This window comes from Schistocerca piceifrons, chromosome 10 (assembly GCF_021461385.2).
Source record: "Schistocerca piceifrons isolate TAMUIC-IGC-003096 chromosome 10, iqSchPice1.1, whole genome shotgun sequence".
In the NCBI taxonomy this organism is placed as follows: Eukaryota; Metazoa; Arthropoda; class Insecta; order Orthoptera; family Acrididae; genus Schistocerca; species Schistocerca piceifrons.
In genome coordinates, this window is record NC_060147.1 from 60645416 (window position 1) to 60669637 (window position 24222).

The 24222-nt window shown below is 43.3% G+C and overlaps 1 protein-coding gene across 1 annotated transcript in view; it reads left to right on the forward strand.

Moving 5' to 3' along the window:
• LOC124718801 (proliferation-associated protein 2G4) overlaps nucleotides 1-24222 on the forward strand; it is a 63001-nt gene that overhangs the window by 11573 nt on the left and 27206 nt on the right. Inside the window, exon 5 of the mRNA XM_047244413.1 lies at nucleotides 11441-11662. Within this exon, the coding sequence (XP_047100369.1) occupies nucleotides 11441-11662 (222 nt within the window). The remainder of the gene's footprint in view (nucleotides 1-11440; nucleotides 11663-24222) is intronic.

The window sequence follows — 24222 nt, forward strand, 5'->3', positions numbered from 1 at the left end:
TGATTTAGGTTTTCCGTGATTTCCCTAAATCGTTTCAGGCAAATGCCGGGATGGTTCCTTTGAAAGGGCACGGCCGATTTCCTTCCCCATCCTTCCCTAACCCGAGCTTGCGCTCCGTCTCTAATCACCTCGTTGTCGACGGGACGTTAAACACCACTAACCTAACCTAACCGATTCCTGCAAAATCTTCTTAAGAGTCTTGACTCTAACATGTATCCAGAAAGCAGCATCATTCTGATATCTTTTGGTAACAGGACCCTCCACAGGAATGCACGGACCAGTGGTCTGCCACCAGCCATGGATGGAGGAGCTCCAGGACTACACATTCCTTCAGTTCTTACCCACACAGTGGATAAGCCTAAGAAAATACCAACCCTCTAAAGGAGGTAATGAGAAAAACAAGAAATCTTGGGAAAAGACTACTCGGGAGATGACTGAGATGCGTCCCACACTATCAGACCTGGAATCTGTTTGTATATGTACTTCCACTCCCACTGGACCCTCCAGGGAGCCCACAACTCTTTTGCGAGTATGTGCTTAGTGAACATGAGGCTCCAACTATTGCAACACTACTTCCCTTCGTGTGCTGCAAGCCTATACTTCCATTATCCCTTTTGCTCTCTACCTTTCCATTGGATAGTCTTCCTGGTGCAAACCCCCACTCGGACCTGGTACATGATTTAAGACCTAGTTCCCCATTTCACTTTCAGTGCTATCTACACTTGCTCATTAATCTGTACAAGGTCCCCATTTATGGGTTTGACTTTACATCACTCTTCCAAATTTTTTGGAAGTGCAAATTGTGCAGGAAAGGTTACCCAATGTGGTATATGTTCCACCTTTATGCCTTTGTACGCTTTCTTTTTAATAAGATTGTATGTTCAAAACCCAACGCGGTACCTATTCTGGTATGTGGGGTGTGAAGTACCTGCATGATGGTAGCTCACTGGCCGCGCAGGGATCACAGTGGTGGTGCCTGAGCTGGAAACTCCCCATGTGTGCCAAGTAGTATGTGCCCATCGTGACTGGGGCATGGGACTCTGAGCAGCAGATTTCTGGCCAGGTAGCCATTGCTGAGGTTGGGTGGCACCCATGGGGAGAGCCCCCATTTGGGGTGGGTGGCACCGTGGTGGTGGATGACTTGCATATGAAGTGGATGAAGCGTTCTACCACTGGCGGTCACACAGTCCCAGCAGTCTCTTCAGAAGATAAGGGCTTATTAAATGCAGATAGGTATGATGCCAAAATGTTTCCTTTCCTAGAAATCTGGAAATACCATGGGTGATAGGATTAAGTGACAAGTGGAGAAATTCCCCCCTCCCCACCTGTACCTGGTCTTTCTTATTATTTTTTTTAGCCAGAAAGCCATTATTCTGTGTGGAGGATATAGAGGACAAATTTGGGGAAGTTGTAGCAATCTCCAAAATTAAACAGTGGATTAGTTTTGATAAAAACAGTATTCCCTGCGCACTAGTGGCCTTGACGCATTGGAAATACTGGTTCCCATCAGGGCACCGGAATTATGTGCTGTCTGGCTTGGTTAGTGCTTGGATGGGTCACTGTCCACGTCTACTGAGTGCTCTTGGCAAGTGGAGTGCAGTCAGCCCTCATAAGGTCAGTTGGGGAGCTACTTGGCTGAGAAGTAGCAACACTGGTCATGAAAACTGACAACACCTGGGAGAGCAGTGTGCTGACCACATGCAAATGTGTATCTGCACTTGGTGACACGTAAGGGCTGAGGAAGACATGATGATCAGTTGGTATTGTAGGGCCTTCAAGGCCTGTTTGAAAGTTTTCTTAATTCCCTGCCCAGTTATGGGTGTTGCTAGCTTGTGACAAGCTCGGTGATGTTCCGCTGACTATCTCTCCTCGTAATACTTTAAATATGGTTTGGGTCGTTGTGAAACAATAAAACGAATGCAATAAGGCTGAAAGTCTGTCACGTGACTCTCGCTAGGAAAATCTGCAAGTGAAGCGTTTGTAATGTTACAACAAGTGTACGGCGATGATCGTTTATCGCGAACACAAGTGTTTGAGTGGTTTAAACGATTTAAAGATGGCCGCGAAGACACCAGTGATGACACTCGCACTGGCAGACCATTGTCAGCAAAAACTGATGCAAACATTGAAAAAATCGGTAAACTTGTTCAACAAGATCGCCGTTTAACAATCAGAGCAGTGTCTGAGTTAACAGGAGTTGACAAGGAAAGTGTTAGGCAGATTCTTCATGAAAGTTTCAACATGAACAAAGTGTGTTCAAAAATGGTTCCAAAGTGTCTCACAATTGAACAGAAGGAACGCCGAAGAATGATTTGTTTTGACATCCTGGAAAACATTGAAAGTGATCCTACCTTCTTACAAAACGTTATTACTTGCGATGAATCGTGGTTTTTTACTTACGATCCCGAAACTAAACGCCAGTCGATGCATTGGAAAACTCCTGTTTCTCCACGACAAAAAAAAGCACGAATTTCAAAATCGAAATTCAAGGCAATGATGATTGTTTTTTTTTGACATCAAAGGGATTGTGCACATTGATTGGGTACCAGAGGGACAAACAGTGAATCAGCATTACTACATTAGCGTCCTGGCTACCCTACGTGAGCGAGTACGGAGAAAACGGAACGATTTGTGGAGAAAAAAGTCATGGATCCTTCACCAAGACAATGCCCCAGCTCACAGTGCGTTGTCAGTGAAGACGTTTTTGGCAAAACACAACATTCCCATCTTAGATCATCCACCCTACTCACCTGATTTGGCCCCCTGTGACTTTTTTCTTTTCCCTAAAGTCAAGTCAGCTTTGAAAGGAACTAGATTTGAGACTGTTGAAGCAGTAAAAGAAAAAGCGACGGAAGTAATGTATGGACTTACCGAAAATGATCTGCAGCATTGCTATGAACAGTGGAAAATTCGTATGGAGCGGTGTAGAGACCGAGGAGGGGAGTACATTGAAGGAGATAACATGAAATTGTAAATAATTGTAAATAAATGTTTTTTCCAGCATCAGTCCGGTTTTTTTCTAGCCGCACCTCGTATGTCTTCAAGTTGAGATGCCAGCCCAGGCAGTAGGGATTGTGGATGACTGTTGCACACAAATGTTTCTCGTGTCCCTCACAATTCTGTGTCAACGGCGGAGAGCACCATTCTCCCTGCCCATCAGACTGCAATGTCTTTCAGAGGGAGAGGAAAAAATACAGAGTATAAGATTCAGGACAGATTAACACCCATTGCAGGAGCAATGGCTTGCCACCCACCAGGAACATTGATCCCCATCCCCCAGCTGGAGTCGCATCACCCTTCTCTCATTTCTCAGGCCAGTCCCTCTGGACACAAGCCTCCAAGGTTTCTGATCTCTGCAACTGGATACCAGCCAGTGGCTGAAGGAGCCATAGGCTGCTTGATCGTAGGGCTTCACGATATTCATGAGTCCCTGAAACTAATTCAGAAAAGTCCTCCAGTCATCTAAGCCGCCTAGGAGAAGAAAGATAAAGAGAAGTCTTCCAAGGAAGAGTTTCTGGTGGCCCCATACTATCGGATTCTACATATCCCTCTTCTGTTACCGAGATGGAGATGCTGGTGGCCCTGTAGGCCCCAGATCAAATGACAGAAAAGTGTCTTAGAAACTGTGTGTTCATACCACAATGGCTCAACTGGTGGCGGCGGCGGTGGCAGCAGTAGCAGCAGATGACCCTTCTTGCATTCACAGTACACAGACGGCATGATTCTCCTAAGGAATTGTAGCTGTTTTTTATTTTTCAACATCTTGCTGAACCACATCTCTTAAGTAACTCCCCACTTTTGCATTGCCCTTCAAGGAACTTGGCCTCCAGCACTGTGGACCCCTGTCCTTCATGGCTACCAGGGGTACTTCAAGAATCATGCCGACTGTGATAGGGTGTCGGGTGGAGTTTGCACATACGTTCTGCACTCTATGTAGGCTAGCAAACTTGTTTCTAGATACAACTTTGGATACTGTGGCTGTTCAGATAATGGCATCTCAGGATTTTACAATCTGTAATGTTGTATCTTCTTCCTGGTGGTGAAATGTCTCGGAAAGTGTTGTGTACATTGGTTTCCCATATCCTCCACTTTTTCCTAATCGTGGGTAACTCTTTGTTAGGTGGATCAGTGGTCACTGGTCATAGTAGACACACATACTTACTGATGGATGTCAACCTTTGTCTTTTGAATGCAGGTGCCCCCACACACTCCAGTGTGGCACATAGAACTTGCTCAGACATTGATCTTTCCATTTGCAGCCCTGGTCTTCTACCATCCATTCACTGGAGTGTCTGTGATGGCGTGTATGGGAGTGACCACTTTGCAGTCTGCATGTCACTCCCGTGGCTGCCCACCCGGATTGGCTCTCAACAATGTTTACTTAGGGTGCTTTAACTTCCACTAAATGGAGATATTGACACAGCTGATCAGAGTAAAACAGGAGCCATTTTGTTGGGCAACTGACATAGCGATCCCTTATTCTCCAGTATCTTCCTGTCTGAAGATAGTGCCTTGGTGGGCCCCGGAAATAGACAAAGCCATCAGATATCACAGATGGCTCTTCAAGGCAATAAGCAGAATCTGTTGACAGAGCACCACATTTTCTTTAAACATTCTGTGCCCCAGTCCATCACCTAATAAAATGACGAAATCAAGAATGCTGGGAATGGTACATGTCAACCATCAGACCACGTACCCTTCCTTCGCAGTTTTGGGCAAAGATCAGGCTCCTCTATTGATACCAGTTTCCTGCAGGTGTCTCTGTTTACTAGAATAGTGATGTCTTCGCTGACTCAGATGCTGTCGCTGAACATGTTGCTCTTCATTATGCTCAAGCTCAGGTGTCTGGGAACTATCAGTCTGCCTTGTCCTCAAACAGTGGGTAGAGCAAATGAACGTATTCTTCAATACACACCACTTAGAGCCATACAATGGTCCATTCAGTGTGTGGGAATTCTTCAGTGCCCTAGCTCTTTGCCCTGATACAGCCCCAAGACCAAACCACATCCACAATCAAATGCTCCAACACCTATCTGTGGATTGTCAGTGTCATCCCCTTACCATCTTCAACCGTATCTGGAGCGAGAGAGAGTTCCCATCTCAGTAGCAAGAAAGCATCGTCGTCCTAGTACTGAAACTGGGTAAGCACCTTCTAGAAATGGACAGCTGTCACCCAGTTTGCCCCACCAATATTCTCTGCAAATTGCTCGAATGCATGGCTGTGTTGGCTCCATGAGTCTCTCTCTTCTGGCTCCCTCTCAGAGTGATTTTTGGCAAGGCCGTTCCACTCCTGATAATGTGGTTTGCCTGGACTTTGTTATACGGACAGCTTTTGACGATTGTCAATACCTTGGACTTGCCAAAGGCATATGACACCTCATGGCGACATCACATTCTCGCTACCTTATGTGAGTGAAGTCTCTGGGACCTGCTCTGTCTGTAGCCTTGGCTTAATGACAGCTGCGAGGAGAAATCTGAAGATCCGCCACTTGGTCACTGTTCCGTACCTTCCAGTTTTCTCTCACTAATACCACTATCTTGAGAAAGGGTGCTGACATTGAAACTGTTTATTTCACCCAATTTCAAATCGTCCATCCAATATTTTCCCCTGGAAATGCCAGTTGTGCATTTCTCTTGTGCGATGGTCCATCCTGACCCAGAAGTCTATTTCTGTAGCCAGTGCTTGGACGTTGTTGCACAGTCGTGATTGTTGGCTCTATCCATTGATAGAAAGCTGGCATGATAGTTTTCTACCCACCAAGCAAAAGCTTAACTTTCTCTGCTTCCTTGACCCTACATTTTGGGCTGTGGATCACAGTACTCTGAATTTACAAGGCCCTGGTCTCATCCTGACTGGTCTATGGTTGCCAGCTTCTCTGGCCTTAAAGTTATTGGACCTAGGCCATCATTGTGGAGTAATAGTGGCCATTAGTGCCTTCTGGACTAGTTAAGCAGGCAGTCTCCTTGCCAAAGTGTAAAACGAAGAAATGTGGACTTTTTGTCTAAAAAAGGTGTTTAATTCAGAAGACTGATAAATAGTACTTTATACAAAGTATGCTCCCTTGTTTTACATTTTTCCTGTATTTCGGGCAATTTGTGAATGCTACACCAGCAAAAATTTTCCCCTTTTGCTGCAAACCATTCATCGAGCCATTTTTCACATCTTCATACTAACTGAAGAGCTGCTCAGCAAGTGCATGACCCACCACTGCAAGCAAATGGTAATCGGAAGGAGCCAACTCTGGTGAGTAAGCTGCATGGGGTAGAACTTCTTAGTTGAGTCCACCTAAAGTGTCGCAAACTGGTTTTGGTGTATGTGAAGGAGCATTGTTACAAAGAAAAATGACTTCGTGTTGAGTCCTTCGGTATTGTAACCTTTCTTCAAGCAGCGACTGGTTCAACTCGGCCAACTGTTGTTGGTAATATTTAGTATTAACTGTTTCACTAGGTTTTGACAGCTCATAATAGATCATGCCCCTCTGGTCCCACCAAACACAGAGCATCGTCTTTCTTCCAAAATGATTAGGTCTTGTGGTAGATCTGGATGGTGTGCCTAGATCTATCCATGATTTTTTGTTATTAGGATTCTCAAAATAAATCCACTTTTCATTCCCTGTCACTATACAATACAATTATGACATCCTTTTGTATCGAGCAAGCAAAATCTCGTGTGCATTTTTGTACTTCTCGATATGCCTGTCGTTCACCTCTTGTGGTCCCCATCTACTGGTCTTGTGAATCTTTCCCATCTCTCGTAGCTGATTGGAAACAGCTTGTTGACTAATGCTAAACTGTTTGGTGAGTTGTTTTTGTGTTTGTGAACCATCTTCATTCAACAATGCTTCCAATTCTACGTCTTCTTATTTTTTGGTGTTTTTTCTCGTTCCTTGTTTACAACATTGAAGGCATCGTTTTTGAAGGGCTGAAACGATGGGGCATATGTATCTTGCAATGGAGCATGTTCTCCATAAACTTCTTGAAGTAATTTGTATGATTCAGCAGCAGTTTTCTTCAAATAGAAACAAAATTTAATGCTGTCTACAAATGTTCTTTGTTCGGTATAAACTTTGACATATTGAACTCAACACTATGCACACTCTTTTCCAATATGTCATGTATTGATGACACAACAAAATGCCGCAGTGTCAAATCTTTATAGCACAAATGACATTGGTGCTACATGTGATGTTTGAAATCCGCATTTCATAATTGTACTCCTGGTACCTCTTTCAGTTTCAGACTGTACCAACACTTGATCACTTAACGCGGTCACCATCCAACGATTTCCTAATCCGTTAGGTATACAAGGGTCATTAATGCCTAACACCCGCCTTCAAGTAGGATAACCATTTGCCAGGATCTCTGCCTAAGGCCGGTATTACACTATCAGATTTATTTGTCAAAGATTTGATCAAAGACGTGATCAAATATTCGTCAAATATATTTGACAAAGATCTTTGACGTGGTGCTAAAAGGGGATATTACACTGTCGTCATATTTTTCGTCAGTTCAAGATGGCTGACGACAATAACTTGTTATAAACAGCAGCAGTTGCATGTACCACAATTGCACTGTGTGCACTTCCGGAAGAGAAGAAGGGAGAGAAAAAAAAAAAGAAAAAAAAAAAAAAAAGGAAACGTACCTGGGTGAAGCCATGAGTTTTACGGCAACACGATCAAAGCATTCAACAAAACTTGTTACGTGGTCTTACAGTGGAGGACGTCAAGCCATACATCAGTTACTTAAGAATGGATGAGCATTCATTTCTGTTTGTTTTCAGTGAAGTGTTTCCTCATATCGCAAAGCACAATACTCACTTAAGAACTGCTGTATCTGCAGAAGATAGGCTCACTGTAACACTCAGATTCCTTGCTACAGGAGATGGTTGTGTTAGGTCAGGCCTCCAATCCTCTTAATTTATTTTTGTATTCAGGGTGCCTCACATTGTAAAGTGCCTCATCAGCTTCATACATCTCTATTAATTTTGTAGTATTGGTACACACCAGTTGTATTTACCGGCAATGTTTTAAAAACACTAAAGATGACAGAACGCTGCAGCGATAATAGCGCTCAACGTGGTAACATGTCACATTGCAGTGAACAGCAGACAAGCAACTTCTTTGATCAAATCTACAGCGAGGCCCTAGATTTGATCAAATATGTGACGACATTTGACAGTTCCCTATTACACCATTAAATTTCTTTGACAAAGAAATTTGATAGTGTAATACTGGCCTAATGCCAGGATGTGCTCCCCATGTTGTACTCCCCTCCTCTCCCCTCCCCCTCTGGTTAATACCCAGACCATGAATTAAGACCTAAAGTTTGTCACCCTTGTGACCTTTCAGCATCTCACCCTCTCCGTTCTTCAGTGGCATTAGGGTGCTGCTGTCATTAACACTGGCAGCTCTAAAACTGTGGATGGATGGGATATGCTTTTACATCTCCTACCAGTTAAGAACTACTTTTGGAGCTGATAGCCATTAAAAGTCCTTCGTTCTACTAACGAGATCTCGCTCAACTGCATTTTAGTTTGTGTAGGTTCAATGAGCGGTCTCCAGACTATTAATCAATATTACTGATGTCACCCTGCAATACCTGCTATTCACAAACTTGTCTGAGCTAAGTCAAACTAACTACTTAGTTGTCTTATCTTTGGGCAATAAATGGCCAACCGTTAGTTATAGAAATGAATACTCCCTCAGTGTTTGCTTTGACGATCTGAGGTGCTGATTTACAGTTGGAAAATAAGCCCTTACCTCACTCAGAGATGGAACATCATCTGATGAACTCTGATAAACTTCTTTTGAGGAGGCTACTCCGGCATGGAACTCCTTGTGTTCTTCCTGAAAGAAATCCACCATTGCATGTCGCCTCTGCATAGGTCATACCAGATTAAACCATGGTGTCGTCTTATTTAATCAGCCACCTCCTCATTGTCGTGGTGGTGGTTTACTCGGCAACTAACATCCTGGTGGACCGCTCCCTCCTTGTGGTTTTCTGCACCAGCACGGTCTTAGAGGTTATTTCTGTATACTGTTGAAGGATGACATATGGACAGTTGATCAGGTTCTTAGCTTCATTTGAGGTTTTACTCTCAGATCTAAATTTTGAAACCTCTTGTGTATGTGACGTTGGTCGGGAAATCTACCACTGCATACTGCTGTGAATGAATGGGAGTGGGGATCATGAACCTACCTTCTCTGCCAGTTGCTCTGGTCATCCCTTTGTCTCTGTTTCTAATTGCTTGTAGATGCATTTAGCCCTGTTTTCTGTCACACAGCTGCTTTTTTTAGGAGTGGCTCCGCTTATAACAGTCGAGTTAAAGTTGATTCATTGTACTTGATACTAGTTGACGATAAGAGCTGTTGAACAGGTTTTTAGACCACCTCTGAGAGGGAGCATTCTATTCCCATTTTCAGTACTTTCAGTTTAACATGTGGGAAATAGAGCTCCAATCCCCTTACTTCGTCCTTGTCAACATAGGTCCACCCACTTAGTTACCTTATTTTACTGTTGTCAGTCCTACTGATGATCTTTGCATTTTTAACCTTTTTACTGTTACGGATCTCCTGAATAGGTGTTACAGTATTCATTCCTTTATTGTTTTACTTTTGTAGCAAGTTGCAGGAGTTTGGGATTGGGGGGGGGGGGGGGGGAGGGTTGTTCTTCTTGCCACAGATGAGTGCTGGGGGTGCCTCGAAAATTCTCTGGCCTGCAGACTGGCCCGGTCAGTACATTCCTGCCTCTCATTCAATTATTTCTAATTTCTAGCATCAAGATTGCTTTCAGTGCCTCTCAGTTTCTTCTACTTCTATACACTATCACAATTTGACCAAATTTCTGGATATCACCGCTCACGCCAAGTGGACTGTACCATAAGTGAAGGACAGATGCCCCTACTGTTACTCCCTTAACTCCTTGGCCCTATCAGCACCAAACTAATCAAAATGTTATAGAGTATTTGACAGTGTAAAAATGCCAGGGGGTGGAATAAAATATGGAAACGTCAAAAAACACATTACCATGACATACATAGGATACGACAATGGCCGGCATTAAAGACGGCTTGCTGTAGTCGTGGAGTAGATAAATACAGGCCCTGCAGAGTTGTCAAGGGAATCCAATACCTTTATTTCTGCAAAATAGTGACAAGTTCAGGTGACGATGGTGGAGGTGGATAGCAGCTGTGCAGCCTTCTCTCCAAAGTAGACCACGGAGGCTCAATAAAATTGGTATCTGGTGACAAGTGGCCAGGGGACATACGACAAGTCATCCTCGTGCTCACAAAACCAGTCCTGGCCGGTGCAGGCTGTATGAACAGGGCCCTGTTGTCTGAGAACACACCATCACCATTGGGAATAAACACTGTGCAATGATATGGAACTGATCAGCCAGAATGGTCACATAATCCTTGGCAGTAATGTGACCTTGCAGAGTGTGCCAGTGGTGCTTATACAATACCACAATACAGCTGCCCAAATCGCCACCAGAGCCCACCCTGCTCTCGAATCATAAACGTGACAAGAATTTGAAACTGTGTGAAATTAGACGCATCTGATCAAATTGTTCTCCCATAGTCCAGGTTTTACAGTTTCGGCACCACATTTTTGTGTCATGGGTATATGCATCACTGATCAGTGGTTTTGGAATTCCAGCTTGCCCTGCAGTTCCTTGCTTCTGGAGCTTTCTTCATGTTTTGGTGCTGACAGGGTTTGCGAATGTGACATTGTTCTGTAGTAATTTCTGCAACTGTCGTCCACTTATTTTTTGTCTGTCATCTTCATTGATGATCTTTTACGATCACTCATTGTACACTTGCACTTGTATTGTGACTTGACAGATAATGTTTTTTTTTTTTCCCTGTATGTGGTATAAATCTTAGATAAGGTGCTTCTTGAAATACCACACTTAGCTACTTTGGCTACAGAAGCATCCATCATGTGAGCACCAAAAATGTGTTTGGAATTCACTCAGCTGTGACATAATCCACTTGCAATTTTGGAATGTAATGAGAACATTGCAGAGGTGTTGTTCGTGGTCAAGTAAGACAACGCAACATGCAGGCTTGGCTAGCACCTGCATTAATGTTCAAGTATGCATTTCTTGCAGTGTTTCCATATTTTTGCCCAACCTTTGCACAACCGTATCGTCCCTGGAAGACAGTGAGAATGGATCACACGCATTGTTTGTGCAACTGTTGTTTGCATGCACGTAGTAGTTGCTGTAGTGTCCACAAGAACATTAGAACAATATCATATCTGTACATTGTGTTTTTCTGCAAATTGTTAACCTGTAGTCAAGTGTAAACAATGTATTCAATTGCAGTTAGCCACTGCTTATTCGTACTTGGTAGAGGTTAATATTGTTTGATTTATATCTTGTCTATTCCTTTTATAAAACAAGTGTCTTTGTATATATTGTATGTAACCTGTTCCAGACATTTGCTGTAACAGATGCTGTGCAGAAGGTGTGTGAGGCATACAAGTGCAAACCAATTGAGGGCATGCTGAGCCATCAGTTAAAGCAGTTTAAAATCGATGGTGAGAAGACGATAATACAGAATCCAAATGATGCGCAGAAGAAAGAGCAGGAGAAATTTGAGTTTGCTACACACGAAGTTTATGCAATGGACGTGCTCGTTAGTACAGGGGAAGGAATAGTGAGTATTAATTTAATGTTACGGCCTTCAATCTGTAGACTCTCTCCACATCTCTGTGCCAGCCATGCAACGCTACGCTCCATACAAATACGTTCAGGAATGACTTCCCAACACTTAAATTTGTATTGAGTGTTAACAAATTTCTCTTCTTCAGAAACATTTTTCTTGCTGCTGCCAGTCGGTATGTTATATCCTCTCTGTTTCACCCATCATCAGTTGATTTGCTCCCGAAATAGTGCCTCGTGTAAAATTTGGTCCCATGTACCATCCCAACCCCATCAGCATTACCTGATTTAATTGACTACACTTCATGATGTTTTATTTAATTTTCAAGGTGCTATCCATTCCATTCAACTGACGTATGTCCTATGCCGTATGTGATAGAGGAAAGTCATTGGGAATTCTCAGAAGTTTTTATTTTTTCTTCCTGTACTTTGCCTTCCCAAATTTCTCTTTGGTGTCCACCAGAACTTATGCACTGTGCAAATTGAATTTTATCAATGATGCGGCTACAACCCTGTCTCACTCCCTTCTCAACTGCTACTATCTTTTAACATTCCAACTGTGGGTAATTTTTCTGTATATAATTGTAGACCAATTTTATTCAGTAATTAGAATAATTATAAGGATTGTATTATAGCAAAAAACTGAATTTAAAAGGAATTTTTAATTGAAATTTAGTTTACATGATGTAGGAAGTGTGAAATCGTGTTCAGGGCTACGAAGAAGATTTTTACTGATAATTTTTCTGAGTGTGGTGTAACTTAAAGCAAGGTCCAATACACAAGCTCGTGAAAACAGTTAAAAGACTGATGTGTGAGTGAGTGAGTGTAAAGCACACTCCCAACATTCCAGAGGAACAGGAGAAGATCAGATGGGGAAAATGTCTATTTTAGAGATATATACGGTTCAGAAATTATATCCCGCACGATAACAGCATGTCCTGTGGAATTGTAATGGAAAGAGTTGAACACACACCTGTGTGTCATCCATGGATGGAAGGTTAATTTTCATAGTCTTATAACGGCATTCTGCCTTCTGTACAAGTTACAACCATTTGTTTCCATTATTTTATCCCTCCTACCCTCTGAACTTTGAATGGAATATACCATTTGGCATTGTCACAGGCTTTCTGTAAATCTACAAAGGCCACATTGTTGGTTTCTCTTTCTTTAACCTGTTTTATAAGATAAATTGGAAGACCAATAGTGACTTGAGTGTTCATACATTACTCGAGAACCCGAACTGATGTCCTCTTAGGTTTGCTTTTCACCAGTTTTTCCATTTCTCTGTAAATAATATGCCAGTATATCATGACCATGGTATCTTAAGCTGGTTATTTGGCATTATTCACTTGTCGGGACCTGACGTCTGTGGAGTTACAATTACTATGTTATTTCTGAAACCAGATTGTATTTTGCATATGAGGTGGAATAGTTTAGTTATCGATCACTGTCCCAAGGGTCTCGGTAACTGAGAGGGAATGTTATCTGCTCAATGTGTGTTTTTCTGGATTAAGGTCTACCAGTGCCCTGTCAAATTATATTCACAGTATCATTTCTCCCATCTCATTTTCATGTTCTTCTGTTTCCTTTCCATAATATTGTCTTTAAGTTTATTTCCCCTGTATAGCCGTTCTCTATGTTCCTTTCAGCCTTCCCTCTTTTCTAAGTACTTCTTCATCAATTTTGTAACTGCTTCTATTTTCTTCAAAAGTTTGTTTTTCCACACCTATCTTTTCCAAAATCGTAGGTGCTACTACAGATTTTCATTTATACTTTGACCACTTTAGCTTTGCTGTTTGAAACTTTGTCAGTTTTAGATGACTGTGTTCCCATTTGCCTGCTCCATTTTTATATTTTTACATTTAGTCAATTAAATTCCACATCTCATGTTTATCAAAGGGGTGCCAGTGGGCCTTGTATTTTAATCTGTTGCATGGTCTGTTCTCTCCTCTGTTTCATCTCTTAAGGCTATCCATTCATCTTATGTTTTATTCCTTTCCCCTGTTTGTTAGTCATTGTGTTATGCTCCCTTTGAAGTTTTCAACGATCCGTGTCTTTTAATTTACGCAGTGTCATGTCCTAAAATTTCTATCCCTTTTCCTGCAATTTCTTTAGTTTAATGTGGAGGTCAGGACTGATAAAATATGGTCAGTCAACATATGGCACCCTGGAACTATTCAGCAATTTTAAATCTGTTTTTAGTATCCGTCTTAACATTTTATAATCTGAAACGTTCTGGTGTCGCCAGGTTTCTTCGCTTTTTAGACCCACCTTTAATGCATTTAAACTAAGTGTGTGCTGTGTAAAATTCTATAGGACAGTTTTCGCATTCGTTCTTTTCTGCAGTCGGTATTCAGCAATTATTCTCTCCTATTTTTCTGACTATCAAATTCAATTTCCTCATAAAATTAAATTTTTGTCTCCTGTAATAATCTGGTTAATGTATATTGTCTTTGTCATCCATGTTGGACCATGGTTAGAAAACAGTGACCGCTTATGACACAAAGGATAATTTAAACCAATTATCTCAATCAGTCATTTTCATTTACTTCCACGACACGTTTTTGAGGGCTTACACTCCCATCTTCAGGTCAATCAGTGAATTACATTATTACATTTTTGTTTGCTGGGTGTGGCCAGTTTCCATTTCTGAGTTTCGTTTCACTGCAAATAAGACACAAATTGCATGTGTTAAAATAATACTGCACTGGAAATATGAATTTTCAACAACGTTAAAGCTACTTGCAGGGTGCTCCAGCAGTAAGAATCCTTATGGTTGCTGTAAATATAGATTCGCATCTTTAGATGGTGCACAAACGTGAAACAACATAAACAGTTTAGAAAATGGACAGATGTAAGATGTAGAAATAGAGTGCCTGGTAATCAAATAGCACATATATCAGCTTATATCGTGAAACTGGACACACACAATGTAGGTAAGTGTTCAAATCTTTGCAACCTTTTTGATTAAGAATATCATATTGCAAAAAATGTAAATAATTTAAAAAGTCCTAAACAAACATCTCAGTGTATTTATTTGTTGAAGTTTCTGCTTGGTGATCTGTGAGTTTTTTCCACGTTTTAAGTCAATAGAAACATAAATGGCAATAAAAATTACTGTGCATTACCGAGTTCCACAGTTCATTGGCACTGTCTCACCTTTTCCATTGAATAGTTCTCTCCACGTTTTCTGTTGTGGATAAAAATTTTGTCATTGAGGTTCAATTTGTGGCCTTCGTTTAGTTATGAAGTATTATTAGATTATCATCTACGTTGGCATAAACATATCCTATATCATTGTGAGGAGCTTTGGCAGATTATTGGGAGTGTTTGTTGTACATAAATGTTCTCTCTCTCTCTCTCTCTCTCTCTCTCTCTCTCTCTCTCTCTCTCTCTCTCTGTGTGTGTGTGTGTGTGTGTGTGTGTGTGTGTGTGTGTGTGTGTGTGTGTGGATCTAACTTGGAAGCTTTATCCAGTCTATCATCCGTACTGTCCTGGACACTCAAGGAAAATTGACTTTTGCAGTCTATTACATAATTTATTGCTGGTGGAAAAAGTAACTCTTACATTATGTGGTCTCAGTACATTCCCAGTGTTCTGTGAACTGGCACCACAATAAGAAATGCATATTGTCCTGGTGTCTGTACGATTGTAGTTCGTAAACCATTTGTAGCTGTTACTTGTTTAATTATTCCAATGTCAGGTTGAAGCATTTCATTGCTCTGTAAAGACAGCAAAGCACTGAATAACCATAAACCGGGTCACCAAGACCCAGTGGCCTGTTTCACATACTTTATTAGGTTTGCGGGTTGGCTCATCACATGATGCGATGGATGTGCTCGGAGTGCACAAAGTCAAAATTATGGCGCCTGTGACGTCAATGTTGATAGGAAAACACACCCATGTGATGGCATTCGTTTCTCAACATGCCATGACAACAAATTTTGCCTCAAAACTCAAGTTTTTGAGAGTAAGTTCACCCCATCTTCAGATGTTTACGTTCATCTGTGTGTTATGAAGGCTGTTACTTTACTTGCGACGATTTGCAGTAGTGTCTTAAAAACTTCAATAACAAAATTCTACAACACCATTAGCAGAGGAACAGTGTTCATGGTATAAATAAATATAAAAATCTGAATGTTAGGTGCCAAGCATCTTGAAATGTAGTCATGGAAAAATAAATGCCTAAAAAGCGAATGGTTGGAGCCATTTCAATATAGCTTACCTTTAGTTTCAACACTTGCAGTGTTCTGATATGTCCACAGTGGGGAATAATTATTTACTAATGTTAATACGAGAAAAACATAGAAAAAATACATCAATGAGACAGACAATCCCAGTCAGGAAGCATTAGGAGAAATTTTGCAATCAGTTGTTCACTGTAGTGAACCGCCCTTAAGAGGACTGCAGAAAATAGGTGGAAACATTGACAGTTCAGCTGTTTTAGCAATTTGCAATGGCCCAGCCCAATACCCAAAGTTATTTTACCCAAAAGCAATATGTAGGCATACTAATTTGTGTTTTCAACAGCATGCACAAGAACATTCAGTTCACATGTGAATGTGAATACCAGAATTCAGCAGACTTCCTTTACCTCACCATCCCCAGAAAAAACTGTGAATGTGCACTTAACATTTACAGTAAACCTGCAGTTGTGGACATAAATATCTATTCTTCTTCATGCCACCAACACACACACACACACACACACACACACACACACAAAAATTAGCAACATGTAAATTCATGTTACACATCTTGCAGAATGCCATTAAGCAGTGAAATGTTTCAAACTGACCTTAGAATAATTATACAGATAGAAATTGTAAATTGTTTTAAACCTGTGTGCACAGGCAAAATGTCCAATAGTTAGAAAAGGAACAAACAGCCACAAGGACAATTTTAAGAGGAAATTGGTAATATGTTGAGACGACAATGTAAGAGTTCCCTTTACACTAGCGATAAATTACCAATATACTGCCAGTGAACGTAAAATCCAGACCAGATGAACCCCCGAAAATAGATTTTAAGGAACACACAAATGCATTCATGTATAACACTCCCAGTAAATCTGCCATAGCTATTCACATTTATCGACATGGGATACGCTTTCAACAACGTTGATAATAATCTAATAATACATTGTAAACTAAACAAAAGCCACAAATTGAATCTCTATAAATTACTTCCTCCCCCCCTCCACCCCTTCCCCACATTTCTTTTGTAAGTTCGTGCGTGTCACACATGGGGCCTGGAGCTATTGCTGCCAATTCTTCTTTCCCTGGCTGCATTTCATTCACCCTGCTGTCCTTCCCTCTCCTCGCTCCTTCCCTGTTGCCCCCTCCTTCCCTTTTCTCGGTGTTCTGATTTATGTCGACCTGGCTATCTACCTGGCTTCCTGTAATGGTTGCAATTTTGTTCCTTTTGCCTGTTCAATTCTTTTTGGCAATTAGGTCGCCACTTGAGGTTTGACCTCAACTCCAAAATCTCCTGTTTTTAGTGGAAGCCATATGGTGAAGAACTCCCTCCATAGCATCTACAGTGTGGATTCCTCTCCCCCTTCCTTCTCCTCTCCCTTCCCCACTGTAGCCTCCTTCCACCCTGCTAGGTCACCAGCACGTGTAGCCAGTCCGTGTGGTGGGGCTGTTATGTACCCATATGGCTGAGCCCCCTGACAACACAGGGATCACATTACTGATACCTGAGCTGTTCCCTCCCCATGTATGCGAAGGAGTGGTTGCTCGTTTCCTTGGAGCCTCAAACTCCCAGCAACAGCCACCATGCCAGATGGCCCTTGCTGTGGCTGGGTGCCTCCCAGGGGAGAGCCCCTGGTCGGAGTGGGTGGTATTGGGGTGGATGCTTAGTGTATGAAGCATACCGAGCTTCAAAAATCTGGCCGTTTTCCAGTGGCTATCTCTTCGAATGGTGAAGGATAATTGAATGCTGCTTCGTATGACCCAGCAGCCTTCCCTTTCCTGGCTACACCATGGGAGGAGGGCCAGGTTCACCATCTTGGGATGAAACCCTTTTCCTGTTGCCTCGTCTGTACTAGGACAGAGGGGGTCACATTCACTGCCACAAAGCCATTGTTTTTCGTGGAAAATATCGAAGAAAAGTTTGGTGAAGTGGAGTCTTCTAGTAAGATGTGGTCGGGCTCCCTGTTGATCAAAGCTGCTTCTGCCACCCAATCCGCAGCTCTTCGTGCCTGTGATTATCTTGGCAATGTCCCAGAGTCTATCACTTCTCACCAATCTCTGAATATGGTCCAGGGGACCTCATCCTGCAAATTGATTAGGAAGTCCGGTCTATTCTGGAGCAGCATGGTGCTAATTTTGTTAGATGTAGCAGTAGGGTCGCAAAGACAACCGCACTGATACTGTCTCCTTCATTCTGGCTTTCGAGGGGGATACCCTCCCAGAGAAGGTCAACATTATGTGCTACAGATGTGACGTGAAGCCCTACGTCCCTCCACCTATGCGGTGCTTTCGGTGCATGCGTTTTTAGGCATATGTCTTCCCACTGTGCGGCGGACCCTTTGTGTGGTGACTGTGGGCACCCACTCCATGAGGGAAGCCCCCATGTTCCGCCACCTGTGTGTGTCAATTGTGCTGACCACCACTCCCCTCGCTCGCTGGATTGCCTGACTTACAAGAGAGAAAAGTAGATGGAAGAATACAAGTCCCTGGGTGCTGAGGCTCGCCAAAAGTATGAGATACTCCATCCAGTGTTACTGTCTTCAACTTTTGCCTCTGTTACTTCATTTCCTCCTCCCCCTCATCCTGTTCCACTCTCCCGCCCCCTCCTGTGCACGACCTCCCATCAGAAAGACTGCAGAAGCCTGTATTCCTCCTGTGCCCTGCCCTCATCTACATTAGAAGAAGAAGAAGAAACATAAATCCCAAGAAAAGGCACCCCTGGTGCCCCTGGAAGTGCCATCTCCCCCCTCGCAACCTGAGCCTTACATTTACGGATGTCACCCCTTTCCTTGCTGGTGATGACTACAGAGTGATCTAACCTACTCCTCGGATTCTTCATGATGACTACAGAGTGATCTGACCTACTCCTCGGATTCTTCATGACTACCTTGGACTCTTGTCACACGATCATTCAGTGGAATTGCAACGGATACTACCATCACATACCGGAAATGCGTCTTGTCTCCTGTTCTGTGTTGTCTTGGTTTTCAAGAAATGCATCTCCCTGATAACCATTGTCCAACATTTTGTGGATATAGGGCGTTCTGTCGTAACTGTGCTGGCCCTGGAGTAGTATCTGGTGGAGTCTGCACTTCGGTTCGCTCCAATGTCATTAGTGACTGGATCCCCCTATGTACCAACTTGGAAGCGATAGTGGTTAGAGTGCAAACGACTCCGGCAATCACGATCTGCAATATATACCTCCCTCCAAGTAGGCCACTTTCTTACGTTGCACTGTCTATCTTAATCCAGCAAGTCACATCCCCATTTCTCCTCCTTGGGGACTTCAGTGCCCGGAATCCGAGGGGGGGGGGGGGGGGAGAATGTCACTTCAATGGGAAGGGGTATCCTAATTGACCAACTTGTCACAGAACTCGATCTGTCTCCTCAATGATGGTTCTCCTCCCCACTTCAGTGCTACTGCTCATGGCGCCTTCTCTGCTATCAGTCTCACGATCTTCTCCCCTGCCCTCGTGGCTTCCCTATATTGGTCACCCCGTGATGATCTTTGTGACAGTGACCATTTTCTGGTGATTCTATCATTCCCCTGTTGCCGCCAGGCAGACAGGCCTCCACATTGTGCATTCTGCAGGGCCAGTTGGCCTTTACATACATCTGCTGTGAACTTTGACACCTCCCTCTCAAATTATACTGATGTAGCTGTGCAAGGCATCTCTGCCACTATTCTTCATGCTGCTGGCACTGCTGTCCCCCTGTCCACAGGTCCCACTCGTCATCGACCGGTACCGTGGTGGACCGAGGGTGTCGCAGTCACTGTCCAGGACCGCCAACAGGCGCTGCAACGATTTAAGCAACATCCTTCACAGGCCAATCTCCTCACTTTTAAGTGTGTCCGTGCTATGGCCCTTTACCTTATTAAGCGGAGTAAAAAGGAATGGTGAGAGTGCTATTTTTCCTGTCTAGGGACATATGCCTCTTCATAGCAGGTTTGGTCCAAGCTCTGTAACCTTTTGAGCCACCAGCGACAGTCAACTGTCCTAGGTCTGAACCTTCCAAGGTGCTCTGTGCACCGATCCATTGGTCCTCGCAGAACACCTCACGACACACTTTGCGACGGCACAGTCGTCCTCTTCCTATCCTACTACCTTTCTCCGGCAGAAACAGAGTTGAACAGACCCCCATCTGTTTGATCCCGCACCACGTTTAGCCCTATAATGCATCCTTCACTGAATGGGAATTGGTGCAGGATCTTAGCTCTTTACGAGACACAGCCCCAGGCCTTAATTCCATCCACAACCAGATGATCCAACAGTTGGATGTTCTCCAGAGGCAACAGCTCCTCAGGTTCTTCAAGCACATTTGGCTCACGGGTGCTTTTCCGTCACAATGGCGAGACAGTATAATTATCCCCGTCCTTTAGCCCAGGAAAACCCGCCCAATTAGCCTGACAAACATACTTTGTAAACTGCTCGAAAGGATGGTCAGCTTCAGATTATGCTGGGTACTCGAATCTCTGGGTCTTTTGTCCCCATATCAGTGTGGCTTCCACACAGGGTGATTTCCAATTTACCATTTACTCTGAATGGAATGAGCCATCCAACAGGCTTTTTTTCATTGCCGGCACCTTCTTGCAGTCATCTTTGACCTACATAAGGTGTATGGCATGGCTTGTAGCCATCACATTTTGGATACCATCCATGACTGGGACTTCCATAGTCCCCTTCAGATTTTTATCCACGAGTTTTTATCTCGTGGGCTCTTCCGGGTCCGAGTTATCACTTCACTCAGTGATCCTCAGATTCAGGAGAATGGTATCCCACATGCTAAGTGTCACACTCTTCCTCATTGTCATCAATGGGCTTGTGACCTCTGTTGGTCCTCTGGTTACCACAGCATTGTACATACATGATTTTTGCATCTGGTGCAGCTCCCACTTGGTAGCATCTGCTGAGCGCAAGCTCCAAGGCACCATCTGACAGGCCTCTATGTGGGTGGGCCACTGCCCATGGCTTCAAGTTTTCCTGTTTCTTGGGCCTTATTTTTGATAACAAGCTCACAAGACTGCCCTATATTCGCCATCGGAAGACTATATGTATGCGGAAGCTTAATGCTCTCTGCCTCCTGGCCCACACATCTTGGAGTGCAGACCATTCCACTCTTCTCCATCCTTACCGTGCTCTGGTCTTGTCCAGACTAGATTATGGTAGTCATGTTTATGGCTCAGCAGCTCCTTCCACTTTGAAACTCCTTGATGCTGTCGATCATTGTGGGGTGCATCTGGTTATTGGTGCCTTTTGCACTAGTCCTATTGATAGTCTCCTCACAGAAGCAGGTATTCCCTCTCTACACATCCAACGGAGCCAGCTCCTTGTTTCTTATGCAGTTGCCATTCGCCCATTCCCTGACCATCCTGTGTACCCTGTGTTCTTCGCCAATGAGGGATGTCTTACTCCTAACACCTGCCCAAAGGTGGGATTGCCGGCGGGCATGCGTCTCACTTACCTATGTCGGGATCTCCATCTCCAGTCACTGGACTTCTCTCCGTGTCTTTCCTCATACCCCACCAGGATGGTGCTTAGGCTAGAGATTATAGAACTGATCTATTCCAGGGTCCTAAGGTCTCTGACACTCCTGTGGTTTACTGGCGTCTTGTACCATCCTTGCAGAGTTCCAGGGTGCCACCGTCTTTTACTCTGCTGGTTCTAAGACAGTTGATAATGTGGGATACACTTTCACTTTCCTACTGGCTTCGAACACTGTTTACTGCCGGGATCATGTAGTGTGTTCACAGCAAAGCTTCTGGTCATTCACAGGGGCCTTGTTTCTGTTTCTTGGACCTCCATCCACAGCATTTTGATTTGTTCAGACAAAATGAGCAGCATGCAGGCTGTTGACCGATGGTAATCTCGTCGCCCTTTGGTCTCTGCTATCCATGACCACCTCTCTGCCCTTGAGTGTGTGCCGCCTGTTCAGACATCTTTCTCTGGGTCTCAAGTCATGTGGGCATCCCAGGGAATGAACTGGCTAACTGTTTGCTAGAGAAGCAGATAATTAACCCCCATTTCCTTTCATGATTCCAGCTGCAGATATGTGGATCTATGTCAGATCTCAGTTTGCCCAAAAGTGGAATACTATGTGGAGCGCCACTGCTCATAGTTATAAACTCCGCACAGTCAAGGAGTCTACTGCAGTTTAGTGCTCTTCCTTCCACTCGTCTCAGAAGGAGTCCACTGTTTTAAGTATTGATCATACCCAGCTCACCCATTGTTTCCTCCTACGTAACGACCCACCCCTACAATGTGGTTGTGGAGCCAGACTGACGATATTTCACATATTGGTAGAATGTCCCCTTCTTTCGGTTCCTCATGTTAAGTATAGCCTTCCCGATTCCTTAAATTTAATATTAGCAGACGATTCATGGATGGTTGAACTGGTCCTGAGTTCCCTCCATGAAAGTGGTTATTATTTCCAGATGTAAGGTTCTATTTTAGTCTTGGAGCAGGGGCAGGGTGGTTGTGGTTGGGACTTATTTTAATCTTCTCGGTCTGTGGCTCCATGACTGCCTCCCTTTTTACCAGTTTTTTTTTTATTATTTTATTTTTTAATTTTATTTGGTCTCACCTTTTGTGCCTTTACTGTGTGTGTTTAATGATCATTATTTTATAATTTGAGTCCCTTGACTGGATCCGTCTACTTTTAGCAGACCCTCTTTCTTCTGTGACTCAATTCGGAGTCGCAGGACTGATGACCTCGCTGTTTATCCCAAAAGCCCTTTCAATTAATCAGTCAGTCAATCTACAAACTACTTGAAATTTTTCTTCGCAACAGAAAACATGACATGAAACTCAATGACAAAAATGTATGTGTGGCAATGAACTTTTCTAGAAGCCAGATTATACAGTAACTCCTACTACCACCTATTTTTGATTGACCTAAATCATGAAAACAAATCACAAATTACCAAACTTAAACATTTACAAATCAATGTACTGACATTTGCGCAGTATAAGTTAGTAATAAATGCACTTTGATTTACTGGGCACTGAATTTCTGCATGTGTACAGTACCTGGTCTGGTTATGTCGACTCGTGTTTGTGGAACACCTAAAGATGAAAATGTATATTTATGATGACCATCAGGATTCTTTCTGCTGGAACATGTAAGTAGCTTTACTATTGTTTAAAACTCAGAATTCCAGTGCCATATTATGTTAACAAATGTACATTACATCTTACTTATATCAAAATGAAATAGTAACTGACTACACCCAGCAAACTAAAATGTAATATAATCCACTGATCCACCTGAAGTAGAGGGTGTAAGCTCTAGAAACGAGTTTTCGAGGAGAAAAAAAAGTAAGCGACTGATTCAGGTATATGTTCTAATTTATCTGTTGTTCCTCTGTCTTGTCTCACAGTCTTCTGGCTCCTACAACTATAAAGCAAATAAGTATATAAGTTTGTACTAATGTGAGGAAGAGTTGGCTCTCTCGTCTCTCTCTCTCTCTCTCTCTCTCTCTCTCTCTCTCTCTCTCTCTCTCTCTCTCTCCTGCAAGAATACATTCACTACGCTGAAGAAAACCTTCTCGGTTTTCAAGCCTAGTGAATTCCAATAAAATTCTCGAGCATTCGATGGCTTGCTGTGGCCTTGCTCCCAGGAGCAAAACTACTTATTGATGGGACTGACACTATTCGCTGCTAAAATGCCTACGATTATATCCGCTGGTACCAATCAGAGGACAGAAACGATGTTTGTGCGGATGATGAGTTGGGGGCAGCTCACAGCAGCTCTGGCCCGCTGCGGGACTGAGTGATGTCAGGTGGCACGAGGGGCCAGTGCCACATTTGAAACTGCCACTCCCTCCTCCCTACAAGTGTTAAGCATCCACCGTTGCTTCGTTTCGATGTACAAAACCCGCCCCTACACCCTACTCAGTGTGTAGCACTGGTCTCTGTTAAAATTGTTGCTGTTCGTTACAGAAGGGCGGCTGAGATTAGAATGGAGTACCAGTATGTTGGCCCTTGAACCAAGGCTCTTGTGTTCTCAATTTGTATTTTGTGTCCGTATTTGAGGCAATGCTCAGCTATGGCTGGCTTGTTGAGCTCCCTTTGCTTAATATCTCTCTTGTGCTCGGTTCAGTGCTCTGCAGTTGTGCGGATTGTCTGGCCTTTATAGATGACACTGCACTGACAAGGGCCACCGTACACACCAGGCATATGAGGAGCAATATCGTCTTTAACAGGGCGCAACATATCTTGTATCTCAGGAGTGGGGCTGGAACACTGGTCTAAATGCATTCCCCTGCAGTACAAGTCCTAACTTCCTGCTCATTGCCCGACTCTATGGCAGGAAAGCCACTGGCTTGGCTTTTTCTACCGGTTCACAAGGTGTCGTCCTC